The 17,792-nt window shown below is 36.8% G+C and overlaps 1 protein-coding gene across 4 annotated transcripts in view; it reads right to left on the bottom strand.

The window, feature by feature from the left end:
* TRRAP (transformation/transcription domain associated protein) overlaps positions 1-17,792 on the bottom strand; it is a 96,900-nt gene that overhangs the window by 14,558 nt on the left and 64,550 nt on the right. For 2 of the 4 annotated variants that reach the window (XM_056335115.1, XM_056335116.1), the window contains exons 57-65: positions 16,608-16,799; positions 13,993-14,221; positions 13,492-13,757; positions 12,642-12,742; positions 9,802-10,003; positions 8,505-8,669; positions 5,935-6,025; positions 4,560-4,759; positions 3,553-3,814 (exon numbers count right to left, since the gene is read on the bottom strand). In XM_056335115.1, the coding sequence (XP_056191090.1) occupies positions 3,553-3,814; positions 4,560-4,759; positions 5,935-6,025; positions 8,505-8,669; positions 9,802-10,003; positions 12,642-12,742; positions 13,492-13,757; positions 13,993-14,221; positions 16,608-16,799 (1,708 nt within the window). The remainder of the gene's footprint in view (positions 1-3,552; positions 3,815-4,559; positions 4,760-5,934; positions 6,026-8,504; positions 8,670-9,801; positions 10,004-12,641; positions 12,743-13,491; positions 13,758-13,992; positions 14,222-16,607; positions 16,800-17,792) is intronic. The other 2 variants (XM_056335117.1, XM_056335118.1) reach the window with 1 other exon arrangement.

Genomic DNA, 17,792 nt, shown 5'->3' with positions numbered 1-17,792 from the left:
GAAAGTGTCTATAAAACATAGCTGCCAACATTAATCTGGAAATAATTGAAGAAGAGAGTTTACTCCAAGACAGCTCCTCAGCTTGGATACTTTTGGAATGGAAGGCAACGGCTGTAATTAGCTGTCCATCATCTAAATGCAACTGGTACTAAGAATCAGAAAAAATAAACATGAACATTCTAGTGTGACAAAAGGACATGGCAGGCATGATTTACAAATGGTTTCTCGTTATGTTATAGCCGCCTTTGCTATCTTCAGTACAGTAATTACAATCCTATTAATTTATTTATGCACATTTTACTGCTATTACAAAATTAATACAAGACTTTCTTTCATTTTCTGCATAATGAATTAAATTACTAAAATGTCTAAGTACATTTATCAGTTTAATTTCTTCTGTTTTCCCACACTTCATTTGTGGATTAAAACACTAATTTATTAGATTAAAATAAAATAAAATCTAGTACCAAGCAAAATAATTATTTTAATCTTGTAGACATTAATGTTTAATCATACTCAAAAAATAAAACATGAACTCTTCAACAAAAAAAAAATACAGAAAGCAATTACTTACTATTAAACTAAAATTTACTAAGAAACACATTGTATTTTATGACTTACAGGATTTTTATGCCCAGGTCTATGTTACTGTTCTTTGCTTTATATGTTGTTCCATATGATTCTTTGTAAATGCTATGATCAGATAGCAAACCTGAAAAACTTAACTACCATTTATACCGTAAAGATATGCAAAAAATATACATCATAATAAAAATTGAAAATCCTCTCTATTTTTTATCCAAAAATTGTAACTGAATTGCAATTAATTAAACTTTCTTAATTGTTTTTCTAGAAACACTCTGAAACATTACTTTAGATTTTGCAGACTTGAGCCTGGTGTTGTATTTAGTTTTCCTTTGGAACTTCCAAACCCCCTGATCTCTGTAACACTCAAAGGAAAGAAACTAAAGAGATACTGTGACAGAAAAAAAATAACTCAAATCCAACAAAACCTGAGCATATCAACAACACTTACAGCAATAAAAAAGTGACTATATACTACTGCTGCAATGTAGAGACATATAAACCACATTAAAAATGAAAAACAAGTCCAAACTAGTATTAAATGCAGAGCATAGCATTTCAGTCAGAAGGGACCTACAACGATCATGTAGTCCCACTGCCCAACCGATTCAGGGCTCACCAAAAGTTAAAGCACGTTACTAAGGGCACTGTCCAAATGCCTCTGTCCTGGTCTCAGCTAGGATAGAGTCAATATTCTTTCTAGCTGGTACAGTGCTGTGTTTTGGATTTAGCATGAGAATAATGTCGATAACGCACCGGTGTTTCAGTTGTTGCTAAGCAGTGCTTGCTCTAGACCAAGGACTTCTCAGTTTCCCATGCTCTGCAGGGTGAGTGTGAGCAGGTGCCCAAGAAGCTGGGAGGGAGCAGAGCCGGGACAGCTGACCCGAACTGGCTAAAGGGGTGTTCCATACCATAGAGCATCATGCACGGTATATCAACTTCAACTAGGGGGAGATGGCCAGGGGCTGCCAGTCACTGCTTGGGGACTGGCTGGGTATCGGTCAGCAGCTGGTGAGCAACTGCATGGTACATCACTCATTTTGTTTTTCCTGGGTTTTATTCCTCTCTCTCCCTCTCCTTTCCATTACAGTTATGAATGTTTGTTTGGGTTTTTTAAACTTAGCTGCTGGCTGGGGTTACATCACAACAGCCTCAGACACTGACAGGCTTGAGGCATCAACCACCTCTACAGGAAGCCTGCTCTGGTGTTTGACCACCCTGACCACCCTCCCAGTAAAGAAATCCCTCCTAATGCTCAGCCTAATCCTCCCCTGGTGCAGCTTTGAACCATTCCCATGTGCCCCATCACTGGATCCCAGGCAGAAGAGATCAGCACCTCCCTTTCCCACTTCCCTCCTCAGGAAGCTGTGGAGAGCCATGAGCCCACCCCTCAGACTCCTTTTCTCCAAACTAGACAAGCCCGAAGCCCTTAGCTGCTCCTCACAGGACATTCCTTGCAGCTCTCTCACCAGCTTTGTTGCCCTCCTCTGGACACATTGGAGGACCTTCACGTCCTGATATGGTGGGGCCCAGCACCGCACACAGCACCCCAGGTGAGGCTGCACCGCACTCAATACAGCGGGATAATCCCCTCTTTAGACCGGCCGGTCACGCTGTGTTTGATGCACCCCTGCATGCCATTTGCCCTCCTGGCTGCCAGGCATGCTGCTGACGCGCACCCAGCCCGCACCCCCAGATCCCCTTCGGCAGGGCTGCTCTCCCGCCACTCCTCTCCCAACCGTGTCCAGCATTACTGCATCCGATGCACAGAATCGGGCATTTGGACTTGTTAAACTTCATTCCATTAATCACTGCCCAATTATTTTTTTCTTCCCTGTATGCTCCCATTAAAGACACACACAATGTTTCTACTTCCATTTCCCTTCCTAGTACACTTCATCCATTAAAAATTTAATCATATGGTTCAAGACTTTCATTATCTTTTGTCATGCAACTCTTGTGTCTCAAAAAGGACACCATGCTATACAGTGTGCACAAGCTATGTAGGCCATACCTACAACTGAGTTACTTTCACAAGTTTCCCATCAGTTCACTTATTTTCACAACAGTATCAGTAAAATGCTTGAAAAAACATTATAAATCCACTTGTCAAACTCTGTCAAACAGTTATCTTTAAGTAAAACCTGATGTAGTTCTGATAGGAATTTATGCAAAACTGAGAATTCTATCAATCCAATACCCTGATGCCAATCGGTGTCACCTCCTGTCACATATAGCACATGGCCTTAACACTTTTCTCCCAATATATCAAAACCACGCTCTACTGTACACCTTTTCTTAGAATTTTAAATCAGCATTAGATACTCAAACATGTAACTCCACTGATAAAAACGACTGAAGCAAAGAAAGCTACCTCCCTTAACTATCTTTTTTATTAGATCTGATTAAAGTTATTGATTCCATTTACCTAACAATGATGTAAATTTGTGTAATAGGATTTTTATAATCTAGTTATCCAAAACACTGAAGTAATCTTACTCATCAGAAATAGGCTGTTTTGAAAGACTTCACATAATACTGTCAGTTTGGAGTTCTGGCGTAAAAATTTCATTAAATTCTGGCATCACTGTAAAATAGAGATCATTATCGTCCCTCATCTATAGCAGGCAGTTCTACACAAATTGCAAAAATATAGTGAAGTAATTTATCTTTAAACACGTATGTGATGTGACCACAGTTTTAGGTAATAAAAATGCAACAATATACTAATTCTTTATGTCGACATCTGTTTTTTCATTTGAATTATCTTTACTACTCCACAGAAAACTGGAACAAACTATTTACGGTTTGCTGAATGACAGAAAGGTGCTGCTTTCTGTATTTTCTCTTAAGAAAAATAGTGGAAGAAGAATAAAAAAAGCAGAATTTCTTCACAGTTGAACTTTGAAGGGGGAAATTTCTCTGGAAATTCAAAGTATCATTTAAAAAAACACTTTAAATATTTACCTGTTGTAAATTGCCCTTTTAACTTCTGGAACACAGGATCTTGAGCTGTCGCCTGTGCTCTCCTAGCTAGTGACTCTGAGGCTGCACTAGAAAACATGGTGGACACGTTAGAGACATTCTCAAGACCTACTCCAAAAGTGCTGACTAACTTCTTGACAAAATTTAGAGTATGAGGAGTGATTTTGGCATCTGAAACGGCTCCACTTTTCTCAAAGGCAACGGAATAACACTTTGCCAAGCCCTGTTGCAGCTGTCTAAGAACCTAAGGATTAAAAAAAAGAGAAAAGAGTCAGGAAAATTAGGACTTCTGATTTGACAGCAAGTATTTATACCTGCACTGCATTTTATATAGTGAAGTTATTCTCAGAAACATTTATTTAAAACTGTATTTTTAAATTGCCTCAGAGGGTCAGTCACAATGAGCGCACTGATTCTTATTAGCACCGCAAATAAACTGAGCAGCAGAAATGCCCCAAAGTACACCTTGCTCTTTTAAGAGCAGCTAAGTTTTAGATATATTTTGTGATATATTAGAAAAAGATGTGATATGAGGAATCCTTCTTCAAACAAACACTGTGCTAGGTAGACAGAACTTAACAGCCCGACACTTTGAGGCAAATAATCAAAGTAGAGTGGCATGTCCATCTGCTCCCTGTTATAATTCAAACTTCAGACAATTAACACTACCTGTCACAGACCACCAGATGAAGAAGGAAACTGGTATCCATGAAACTTAGTAAGAATATAAATTTTGAGTTAGTACAAGCAACAGCTTAAATCCTAGAGGCATTCATCTAATTATTAGTTTTGGGAAACCTCTGCATTTCTTCCAGAAATCACCATGCTCCTTAAAACGCCCATCAGAACAATCAGTTCTACAAATACATCAGTTTACTAATCAAAACGAAGTTATGTTTTAATGTTTAAAAATAACTCCAGATAAATATTTTGCATTTAACTTTTCCTTAAGTGATACATACATATGAAGGTGTATTAAAGCCAACTACCTCTTCATGCCAATTCTCTCTGAACCAGACCATCTGATCTACGATCCCTTCCAGAGAAGACAAAAGTGTTGGATGTAATTCTCGCTGCATATGCATAATTCTGCTGCATCGCCACATTGGTGCAGTGGCTCTGATTGGGCCAGGATCTGAGGCAGAGTGGGACTGGTTTCCAACTGAACTTGGCTGTTGTTGCCCAGAATCTAGAAAGTAAAAAATTTTAAAAACATAAAAATTACCTTTCATAAACCTGAGACGTGTCTTCATGAAGTAAAATAAATTGTTCAAAGAATTTGCTTTAGATTTGCATTAAGTATTAATCATGTATTACCTACGGAAATTCAGAAAAATTGGGGGGTTTAGAAAGAAATATTTGGGGGTTTAGATGTGCATGTGGCAATATCAAGAATTTGGCAGAGAAACGCCTGTCACTGGATATGAACGTAGTGAAGTATTATGGTATGTGGGCATCCCCTCCTCCTCCAAAAGAGTACTCAAAGAAAAATAAGACATTATTTAATTAGTCCTTCAAAATTTAGTGAACCAATTCCCAAGTGAAAAGGCAATTAAACAAACAATGCACTTCATAACAAAGAACACAGAACAGAACGGAGAATTCTTCAAGTGCACTCCTGGGATTCCCAGAAAATTATATGGGACAAAAGAACGATGAAATTCTGTGGAATCATTTGACATAACAGTTCGAAATAGGACTTGTTGGAAAAAAAGGTGTTGCACAAGTTGTTTAATGTTCTTCCCACCTCCCAAACATTTCTTCAAAGCCTAAATTGATTTTATTTTCTGTAAACTTAGATGCTAACTTCACTTGAACATTCATCTTAAGAAGTTATTACGGAAACGTTAAAGTGGAGATTATTCAGGGAAAGCAGCTTCCCTCACTTGAGTTACATGAATTCATCCTTTGTGAAACTATTTTTAAAAGTTGGACTTACTTGAAAAGAAACTGAATGTCACATGGTTCATGCCTTCAAACAAAATTAGACTACAACATCTCAGAAAACTATGATGCTCATCTGTACCTGTAATCCAAGAATTTTCTATCTCTCCACCAATTTTTAAAGATAAAAATCCAGTAAGGAATATGTAATTCTCAATAATTAAGTTGGCACGGGAATGAAGGCGATTAAACTCTACTTGGTTAATATTTTATTCAAGAAAATTCAAGACAGCTCAAGCCATCTGTACATTTAACTTCACAGGAACAAATGAATACAAGCAAAGTTCGTCAAGATTTTTTTTTCCTTTAGCCTTTATAAATTGGTTATGTTTTCTAGAGAATCAGTTTTCCCAATAAAATCAGGTGAAGCTCAAAATAAGTTACAAAGAACCCAAACAATTTCATCATGATCAAGCTCACCACTTTTGTAGCGCTCTCGCTGTTCTATCTTCAAGGTCAAATAGAGGGTCCTAATGGGGAAGTAGACAGCTTGGGGATAGACCCTTCCCACCTATTCGAAGACACACACAGACATATTTCTCAGTTAAGGAAAACTGACTCTAAATCAGATCAACATGTACAGGTTCTCTTTGTAATTGAGTGCAATCCAGCTCCTTGTTTTAAAGATTCTTTCAGTAACAGAAACTCTTAAGAGGATGAAATGGTAACTCCCTACAGACACTGCTAAGGCATTCCCTAACGAGGGCTTCCAGATCACGTTGCTTGATAAACCTGAAAACAGCATTAATGCCAGAGTACCAGCCAGGCCTGCTCAAAGATCTTACTCAGGCAGGTAATGGAAGAAACACAGACATCATGACAGTGGTTAGTCTTTAAGTTAGGCCACAATTCCCAGCAAGCCCCATGATACTTGATATGAAGGCCCATTAGAGAGAAACTTCACTCCACCCAATTGTGGCACTTTAGACTAAGGGGATACTAATTTCACCCAAGGATTAAAAAAAGATTTTATGGCTTCCATTAAAAAAAAAAAATGCTGAAGAGATACTAACATTCAGCATCCCCTTTAAAATCTGTAAATCTCGGTATCTATTAAAAGGAAAGAAACAATGTGTCTAAGTACTACCCACAACAGAGCACACCTGAAGACATGATTAGAGGCTTCTACAGCCACAATTTTACTAAACCAGGGATTCTTTCTCCATCCAAATGGGCTTGGTAAGCGGTAGGAATTTTGCAATGGCATTTAACTGTTCAGTAATATGATATTCGTGGCAGATTACTGATCTGACACACACACGCTTCATGTGTAATTCAAGAGTAAATCACTGGAAGATAATTGTAAGGTTTAGGTTCTAGTACTTCTGCAAACTTAAAGAGTTTTAAATTAGTAACACTGAAAATTTGGTACTTTTTTATTTTATATTCTTTCAACGAACCTGAAGTGTAACAAAAATATCTGTGATATTTATGAGCCTAAGCTCATAAAGTCCTACAGCAGGACTTCTGAGTAGGCACTCCTAAAATTTTATACAGATCTCAACAAATAAAGTGTCTACAAGTCACTGAAATAATATTTTTCTGTCTGCTCTCAGTAGACAGCCAAGCACATGGTGTTGCAAGACAGTATCAAGCCATACACATCAGAAATTTTGACTTAGCTACGTTGCTTTCTTAAGCTGTTTGGGTACATCGCCTCTTCAAAGTTTCAGTTTCATGTTAGGGAGAGAGGGAAGGAAACATATATATATACATATGCACACACATACTTATCTAGATTTGTGTACACAAGTATCAATGCATATGCAAACACAGATGGACAGATTCCTCTCTATAAAAATACATATTCTCAGAGCTCTGAAAGAGCAAGGATAAGAGATAGATAGTATAAAAGCAGCTGGATATCACAGGATCACAGAATATCTTGAGTTGGAATGGACCCACACAAATCATGAAGTCCACATCCCAAAAATCAAGAGTGGGGGGAAGGAAAGGAGCACTGTGAGGAATTCAGCACAGCAGCTGTCCTTTGCCAGTTTTCAGGGACCAGTGGAGCACTGCAGGCAGGAGTGACCTGTGGTTCAGGCTACTGCAGCGTCGTTGTGTGTTCACCTGTACATTAACAGGACTTCACTATTGTTTTACATTAACCCAAACGAGCAAACATCAAAATGCTCCCAGGTTGTGCACACGCTAAAACACAGCTGAAGTTAGCCCATGAACAGTTAACATCTCTGAAACCAGGCTGGAACCCCGTTCACACTAAGCAATACCAAAACAGCATCTAAAAACACATTAACAAGAAGATGTCACTTATTCTCCCTCAGTCTACAGACATGCTTAAACCAACTTTAAACTGACATACACGTATACATTCTATTCTTTGATTCTGCTTAAAAACAGACAGCAAAGACAGTAAATTCTTAAAATTCCAAAGCAAGACTAATCAAAATGTGTATCTGTCAGTTCAGAGGTACATATCCAGGAAGTAAGTTCAGTTTCTTCATCTAACTCCTTAAACCTTATCCTTATTTGTCTGTTTGTCATGCTAAACTTCAAGTGAAAACTTACAAAGCCCCAGTAAACATTTCTGATGGTGACAGAGCCTTGTTTTTTAATATTGTCTAATAAAACCCAAAGAATTAATGAAATAGTTTGCCCTTTAGTCACTGAAGTTAACAATTCTTTATCCCTACTCCTGCATTACAAGCATTTAACTCTGTGTTTCTAAATGTGTTCCATAATGTTCACAAAAGTCTAATAAATACAATTCCAGAGGGAAAGCTATAACGCCTTATGTGCATATGGCATACAACTTCACTGGGTTTAACCTCATTAAGTAACACTCACTTTGAAATTTAACAATATTCTAGAGAGAAACTGCCTTTGTTGTTTGGTGGTGGGGTTTTTTTTAAACAATTGCATTTTTAAAGCTTGGCATTTTCATAATTTGCTTTGAAAAAATCTTTGTCTCTCATCTTGAAAACAAAGATTGCAGACAATAAAGAATTAGCGATTATCTTCCATACCTGACTAATGAGGTTCAGAAGGAGTTTGCCCTCTGAGCCAACCAGGCACGTCAACAGCTGTGGAATCCAGGCCAACCACTGAATGGGTGGGACACCGATACAGTACTTATCTACTGCATCTGCTAAGGTGTTCTTATCATCATCAAAACTCAGTAGCCAAAGAACCTAAAAGAGAATTTCAAGACGACATCTCAGCGCTTAAATTCAAGACACATCAATCATTATGATGCACAAAAAACACAGGTATTTTATTAGCATTTTAGTGGAGTCCTTGCAAGCCTTAAAGTTGTTAAAGCACAAGAACTTACATTCATTATGCCTGGCCAATGTCATTTTTTCTCTTAGAAATTATATTTAAAGGAAATAGAAAATAAATATAAGTGTACTACTTGCTATGAAACAAGGCAGAAAAAAGTAAATGAACATGACTGCATTCCACAAATTCTTTGGGTATTTGGTAGGGAAGGGGGTGGAAAATGAGGCGTGTTTATAGAATGTAAAATATGCTGTTCAAATAAATTAACTCTGACACCAGAACCTGAGTATTTCTTTGGTTGTTTTTAATTATTTTAACTGTCCACCCCTAATGATACCTTTCCTACAGCTCAATTTAAATGCAAATATATTAAGCACTGACTAAAAATCACTAACAGTTATTCAACCAGACAGGGAGAATAATAAAACTTCAGAGTGCTACTGAGGCCACCATTAATCTAAAAAAATGTGTTTGTTTCATGTTCGAAACAGGTTGTCTTCCACAGTCTGCTGCCATTTTTTAGCTTTTTTTTTCATGGGAGAGATTGAATATGTCCATAGTAACCACAATACTAACTACAAAGCGCTTTTTTGGCTGAAATTTTGTTGAGTTACAGTAAAAATTTACAGAAAAGGCATATTTGAAATAAAATGCAATACTTAAGTAAAAGTTACTATGAATTATCCATAGTAATGATAAACACACATCAAATTATGTTACTTTAAAGGACCAAAGGATGCCTTTCTCCAGATATTTCACCCCATTATATAGCAGAAATGCTGGATGTGTTTCGTCCCCTTTATACCACAAAAAGGTTCCATACCTAAAGAAAACCCCAGATATCCCAATGAAGTAGAAAAACCCAAGATGAGTTACGTGCAGTGACCCAACAGCAACCATATGCAGATTCTCTACCTAAATTATAGCTTTCCATCAGTACCTGCTATTTCTCTAACTGCACAGATGTGGACACTGACCATTATCCCTGCCTCTTCCGAAGGGGCGGAGCTCCAATTCTTTCTAAAAAAATCTAGGTCTTACCTTTGCTAAGTATTTTCTTGATTTACTCTCATTCTGATGACGACATGCATGAAGGTAGCAAGTAATAGCAGACACACCCAGGTGAAGCTGACGTTCTTTCACAAAAATATTCTCCAGGTAATCGCCCCACATTGCCCATGCTTTCACTAGCACATCATGCATTTGCACAGCTGCAGAAAAAGCTTTGTTTGCTTCTTCAGACCTGCATTGTGACAAATAAAGAGTATGAATTTTACATTAACAAAAAAGTTACTACACTATGTAAGACAGATTTCTGATAGGGTACTCAATTACATTTTCACATCAAGTTCTCTAGTAAGGTCCCTTATGACTGTTTTGTCTTAGCTTTCCTTAAAGTTCAGCACCTATGAAAGTACATGCTTCATAACAGAAACAACTACACAATTATCTTAGATCTCCGGATATCTCCTGAAAAAAAAAAAAAATAAATAAATTTCCAGGGCACTGCCATAGCACCCAAAGCAATGATACCGGGAGAAAAAAAAAAGAGTGAATGATAACACAAGAAAAGACAAAGCAAATGCATTAAAAATTGTTCCTCTGCTGAGCAAAAAAGGGAGTAAGAAAAAACAACATTGGGAAGACGTTGTATCAGCTCTTTTGGAGGACTATATTTTATTTAACTGTTCTCCCACCAAAGTCATGAGAGAATTTACAATCAACATTATCTGCAAAAATTCAGTTCCTCATCCCCACAGCTTTAAAAGCTTATTTTAACAGGAAAAGCAAAGGAATATGTGTTAATCACACAGTTCTTCATAACCAAAAGGTTATTTCTTTGATACTTCTGAAGGCTTCTCTAGGTTTCCTCAAGGTTTTCTAGTCCAAGATTTGGCATTATTCATCCAATATATATGCAGCCCTTGACCCTATGTAACTTTTCAGGCATAAAAATAAACGATGAGAAAACTCACATTACTGAAATGAAGACACTTTTAAAGCATTCCAAGGTTCTGTATTAATAGAAACCGCTTCTCTTCTCCCTTATAGAAGCAGCATTGAAATAAGCCATACAAAAGTAACATAATGCTTGTTTGACTATTTTTTTTTAATTAACTGTAATGTATTTTTTCTATAAAAACACTACCTTGGTGAATTACAGTGATTATAGTGATAAATTAAAATAACTATTAAGGCAAAACTGTAAAAAAGAAAGTAACTTTGTCTGTCAAAGCATATATTAGTTTTTATGTTACATTAACATTACTTGCTTTCAGAGGTTCAGGTTTTGCAGCGAACTACCACAGCAGCAGCCTGATAAGATGACTTGGTACCATTACTTCCCCTTTATAAAAAGGGGACTTTTCAGTCTGTTTTCTTTTCTCCTCTACAATCCATCATTCCTGACACCCAAGATGACTTTTTTAAAATGGTTTCTATCACCTTGCTCAGCAAATGGGCAGCACAGGGAGATGCCAGAGCAGAGATGACCTTTAACTTCCAGTATATAGTCAACACACAGGTGATAGTAGTCACACATTCGCAGGTTCAGTGCTGTCACTGTTCTTAACTGTAGCTGACCTGAATTCCCGACCTCAGCTGCAGTGCTAAAAAATGCCTGTACGTTTTTGGTAAGATTAAGAAACTGTAAGTACATCAGAACCATGTTTTAAACAGAATCCTTTATCCATTCTGTCCCAAAAGAACAAATAGAGACAGTTTAGCTGCCTATTACTTTATCTGCATACATTTTAAAAAATTAAAAGACGACGGGGGGAGGTACGCTTCCTTCTCTTTACACCTTCACTGAAACAAAGGTCGCTTATGGCCATAAAAAAATCCCACTGCACTTTCCATCGAAGTAATTGCATTCAGCCTATTTAAAATTCTCTCTTGTATCCACATAAGAAGATATTCATCACTTCCTGACTTAAATTGCTATGTGAGGTTGCAGTGTACAGCTTAAAACCTGATGGATTTTATTCCGTAAGCATCCACAACGTAGTGGTAAAGGAATTATTCCACCCATATGTAACACGTAGCAATACTGCCATTAAGTACCATGCATACTAAACGCTGTTGAAATCCAAAGGGTTTTTTTGGCATCACCAAATAAAATTTGACTGCTGAGATACTTGTTTATTGAACTAAAGAGAGATCTTCCTCAAAACAGCAAGATGCCTGTCTGCATAAATCAAAAATATTACAAAAGTAGTTGAGTGAAAGCAAGGCTTTCACCTAGGTGTTTAACTGCCACAATGCAAGATGTCTCCAATGCACACCACATCAGTGTTTCAAATTCCATTATCTGAAACTAGCATTGCCTTTCCATACTGCATCACACTCCAGATTCACCTAAGCACTCTGAACTGTGCCACCACACATGTTCCTATGCCTTGACCACTTGCAGCTATTAAAGGGACATATACAATGACAATCAAACAGAAATGAGAGAAACAAAGAGGTAGGTTAATTGGTTACAGATTAAACTTTTTCTTCCTTGGTTTTACATGTGGTATTTACATTAAGAGCATAAATAAAGCAATCTCCTTTTGACAACTACACTAAGATGTCAGTTAGACACAGTTTGTCTAAGTATTCACACAACTAGTAGGGGTGGTGTGGTGGTGAAATACAAAACTTTCCAAAAAAGAACTGGTGCAATGTTTGTTTTAACTAGTTCTTTCCTACAATACTTAGAAATACGACCAACCATTACATCTTCAAACTACAAAGGAACTCTCATGTATACTTTCACTTTCTTGCAGAGCTGTGACAAATTGTATAAACATATGGAATTTCCTGCTCAAATACTGTGCTGAAATACTTCAGTTGCATTTTTCTCAGAGGTGTGCCATTGCCTCTTCCAGCCAACATACTTGTTAATCTGTGCCAAGAACATTCCCTTCAATGCATAAAACTCAGCAGTCATCTCCTTGGTGAAGTACTTCAGATTGGTTGATTCAATAACTTCAAGACCCTATTAAAAAAGCTTTAGTGAGAAAAAGCCTTCTAAAATGGAAAGGTTTAAGATGAAAGCATCATAAAACAATAGCCAAAATACTCTCTTGAAATTTAAATAACACAGATTTATAGTATTTAATTTTCATTTTAAAAAATCTGGACTGAACAATTTTAAGTTTCCGCCAGCATATGCAAAACTATCAGATACTACAGACAATGTTCATCAGGTGATCGGCTACCTTTTCCGTCTTGTTTTTTTATGTTATGTTATGTTACATTATTATAAGGTCCCAGTTTGCTGACCTTATAATCTTATGTCAGTGGGTTTTGCCTACAATCACATTTTTTCCTTTCCTTTTAACACATACAATTTCACTTCAGTTTGCCAGCATCCCTCACTCACGAGTCAGACACTTAAAACTGACTCAGAGCTTCAGTTAGTCTTACAATAGTGTTTCTTCCTATTGTAAATAATCTAATATTCAAAATCCCTTCTATTCACCTATCTTGTAAGATTCAAAAAAACATATTTCCACTTTATTTTTTATTCAGCTAACGTTTAATGTATTCACAGTACTCCATTCAAAGAGGACAATGACTGCTTTTAACTAACAGCATTACTTAAAACAACACTCTATCTATGGTATAACATGGCCAAGAAAACTAGAGCCTGCTTTGTATACAGGCAGTTTATTTAAATCAATGTATCCGATAGCCCTTGTAATTCTCCAAGTTCCACCCACTTCAGAGATAAAGTTACCATACCTGCATGCATTCATTCTTGCCCATGACTCCAGCCAGCTGAAGGTAACATTTAACTTGCTGGCGAATCTTCTGAAAGCAGTCCACAATGGGCACAGTTGGAATTGTATGAATGCGACTCAGGATGTCCAGAGCTACGTTGACCAGCCCTTGTTTACGAGCTATCTTTCCATATTGGATAATTGCCGATGCAGAAGCATGAACTCCCAACATAGCGTTATTGGAACTAGGATCATGCTGAGAACTATTTTCATATGCAGTTACAATGGCTAGAAATAAAACATGCAACATTTGTCATTATAAATTAAAATTATATACACAGCAATATCTTACACAGCAATACATATGAAATGATGACTTAAGATAATGAAACACTTCAAAGGAAATTTAATAAAAACAAACATTTGTCAAAATCAAAACCATCCCTGTATGTTTAAACAACAACAAAAAAAAAAAAAACATTAAAAGAACTTATTTCAAACAATGTGTTGTCTGGAAAATTACATGATGAATGCATGCTGGACCAGGCAGTTTTACCCTGGTAATGATGTTGTCTCCACATGAAAATGCTGCTCCAGTGGGATAAATCATCTGACACAATAGGTAACCTGTTCCTCCAAGTCTTTACAACAGTCTTCATATCATGTAAGCTGTTGTTCCTCCCCAGATTAGTTGGCTGCAATCCTGCATTTATTTGGGCTGCTTCTTGAAGTTCAATTATTTGCTGCGCTGCCTAGAAAACATTAAACAATATAAACACCATAAAGGATAGTAAAACAAGCTGGCCAATTTCATTGTTAGAAAAGATCTCAATGAATGATGCCACCTTTAAATGATCAAATAAAGATGAAACTGTTAATGCTCTTTTAGGGACCTGTCTATTAGCTGCATAAATGACCTTTAACCAATCATTAACAAAATAGCAAAAAGTCCAGGAGATTAATTCAACACTTCAGTCATTGACCTGAAGTGTTGAATTCATCCACTGAATCACCAGCACAGTATTTATATGAATGGGTCACTAGTCCTAATAAATAGGCAAATTATTAAAAAAAAAATAATAAAGGTGCCATAAAGTACTTTCTTACATGTTTCCAGAAGGTCCCTGCCTACCTTCAGGCTCCCCCCTTCTCCAGGGATGGAGTAAAAGTACCAAGCAGTTTATTTCATGCATGCCTAATGCTAATAAAACCTAAGTGCCCTAACATTACTGGGTTGTAAAAAGACATTACTGATCTATACTTAATATTTTCTTCCTATGATACTATGGGTTTGCTTGTTAAGTTTAATTTTGGGTAACTATGATGTGTCTTTCATTCATTATATTAAGACAAAAATTCCCTCATCCATCCTTTTATTTTGAACTGCAAATACTTTCACAAATTGCCCCTCAAATGGTAGTGTCTTCCTTTGAAGAGGCAGTTTTTTCTTAAAAAAAAAAAAAAACAACACACAAAACCAAACCAAAACACCAAACCCACAAAACAAAACAAACACAACACAGCAGAGGAAAGAATTTACTGGAATGTACACTTTCCCTTCATCCCCATCCTCTTCCCCACACGCACTTAAATAAAACCACAGGTTAGAATTAAATTCTAGCATACAGGTTTGACCTTACTACATCAACCCTAATCACAGAAAAGCGCAAGGAAACATGCATGCTAAATACAAGGATCAAGTAAAAATACTGACTTCAAAACTTTCAGCAGAACTGGCCATGATCTGACTTCTTGATAGAAGCTTGCATGTACAGAAATACCATCTACATGATTCTGAAGGTGTTACTTTAAGCTATTCCACATACACCTTAGCTTTCAGAAATAAGTTTAGAATGGTTTCTCACTGGTATCTACTATCCTCAAATTAATGAGAGGAACAAATAGAAGATGGCAGTAGTCTCAAACCTACTTAAAGGCAGGAGACATTTTGTTAAAACTTCAACAACCTGAAGGAAAGGCCCACAAACTTTAATGGAATTTAATTACCTGTAGTACAGTAAAACCAATGTAGTATTCTCTAATCTACCACTTGGCAGATAACAGTTGTATTCATTGTTAATCAAGCAAATAAGATAATTATTTGGAAGGAGAGAAAAAAAAAAGCAGCAGTCCAAATTTAGAGTGAAATCTCTTGAAACAAAATAAATTAAGCAAAGTAGTATTTTCCTACCATCATCTCAGTATCAGCTCTCACAATAGCTTAACCTTCATCCTACACTCATTCATCACGTAAATTTAATTTTCTCACAGGTATTTAATCACATACTATCTGATATTAAAAAAAAAGTAATTACTGCAGTGCAAATGCATGTAACTGCATACATTTGTACTTCTGTCAGTCATTGACTAATCTATCATTTCTTCATGAGGGATATATACATATTATTCTAAAAGCTTGTTTTAATTGATATCTGGAAGCACTTAAATACTTTATTTAGCAAGACTAATCCTTTCAAGCTGCAGATACTGCCATTCTTAGGGGAGGAAAAACTTGAATTATCAGTGAAGACTTAGCAGTAAAGAATTAAATTTCATCAAGAAGTGTTCTAGTGGTATTCTATCAGCTCAAACAAACAGACTCAGAACGCAAGGTCCTCTGCATTTCTACAGGTAAGGCTCATTCACCGTTCTCTAAGCAACAGCCCATCAAGAAGCGCATGCATCCCTGTTAGGAAATTCCAGATTGTGTTGCACTGAGATTTTCCAGAATTTCCCCTCTGGGCATGAAAGGTTCCCTCAACAGTAACAAGAGCTAAACTTTTGCAAATAACAGAATGCAGTAATATACCCACCCAAAATGGATCTCACTTCAAAACCCAATGAACGTTCAAGATCTCCAAGTACTGCAGTGCATTATGTATTAGCCCACAAAAAAAGATGAGCATCTGATCAATTTTTCAATAGCTACCTCTGCATGCTACAAACAGAACATTCTCAAGTAAACTACAAAAACTTTAAAAGGAATCCAAATTGAAATGCACATTCTGCAACTTTTAACAAAAAAATATCACTATGAAAAACCTATCAGCACTACACAGTTAAATATTTTACAGTTACTGAAAGTTCTGAAGCCTGCCACTGAAAAACAACTGGCAATAAAAACCTTCTCATTCTTACCTGCAGGAGGGGAGTATGAACATGTGAGACTACGTGAGGAAGCCTTCGCCATTCTCGAATAGCTAAACTACTCGCCATCTCTACCAGCCGCTCGATGAAGTTAAGCTGTTGCTCTTCGGGGTGGCAGATTGCTAAGTATCCTCTGTACATATTCACTTTCCATGCCATCTCCTTTGGACAGCTCAACTCCACCTGGTAATGAAATGGAAAAGAGTCTAGTAAAGATCATTCATACTCCAACGCAGACTTTTAAAAATTATTTTATAATATAAAAGCAAACACTCAATTTTATTTTTATTAAAGTTCACTCATTTTCTAAAAATACCAGACTAAACTACTAGAAATCTTGTCATTAGAGGAGTCTGAGCTCTCAAAGTTATTGGCAAGGGCAGGCTAGCACATAAATTGCAAATTCAGCACAAGAGTAGAAATGCCTGCATACAACCTGCTGTTAGGGTATTTTTACACTGACAACTGTAGTGTTCAGACAGCTGAGCAAGCTGAAAGCAGTCTTGCAACAGGAGCATGAAGCTCACTGCAAACCAATTCACCCTGTATAAAGAAAAAAAGATGCTTCTCAGCAGATAACGCATACTACCTCCGAAATGCTTCAGGCGCTCCAGAACAAGTAATGTCAACTTCTCACTTCACATGATCCCGCGCCCCCATATGTCAGCACATTATGCCAGTATTATACTTCCTACCTGCCTGCTCTAGGACATTACTAAGTTCATGAAAATAAACAGTTAATAATTTTTTAAGTCATTTCTCAGTGCAGGTACAAAGTCAGGTTGTAGTGCTAAAGTAATTTAAAATTTTTCTTAAAATCCTGGAACAACAGAAATGTGGCAACTAAAAACAGTAAAGTACTTTAATGGTCTAGCAACTAAATTCTGTGAGTATTTTACAGTAAACTTGCACTTAGCCAATGCTCCCTAGCTGACACTGCAGGTCTTAAATCTAGAACATTTTCCCTTCTTTTTCTTCCGCTTTACATCAAACCCTTTATGGTTTGATATGCAACACAGAAATCCCTCTGCATTATCTTCGTGTTGATATACTCTATCTTAACCATTACAACTGTTATTTCTGTTATCCTCAACTGATTTTTATGCCTGAGCCAGCAAAGAGAAACTGCCAGGTAGCAATCTTACACTTACACAGTGAAAATAATCTCTTTCTTTA

This window comes from Falco biarmicus, chromosome 4 (assembly GCF_023638135.1).
Source record: "Falco biarmicus isolate bFalBia1 chromosome 4, bFalBia1.pri, whole genome shotgun sequence".
NCBI classification, from domain to species: domain Eukaryota; kingdom Metazoa; phylum Chordata; class Aves; order Falconiformes; family Falconidae; genus Falco; species Falco biarmicus.
This window is presented reverse-complemented; position numbering and strand designations above follow the sequence as displayed.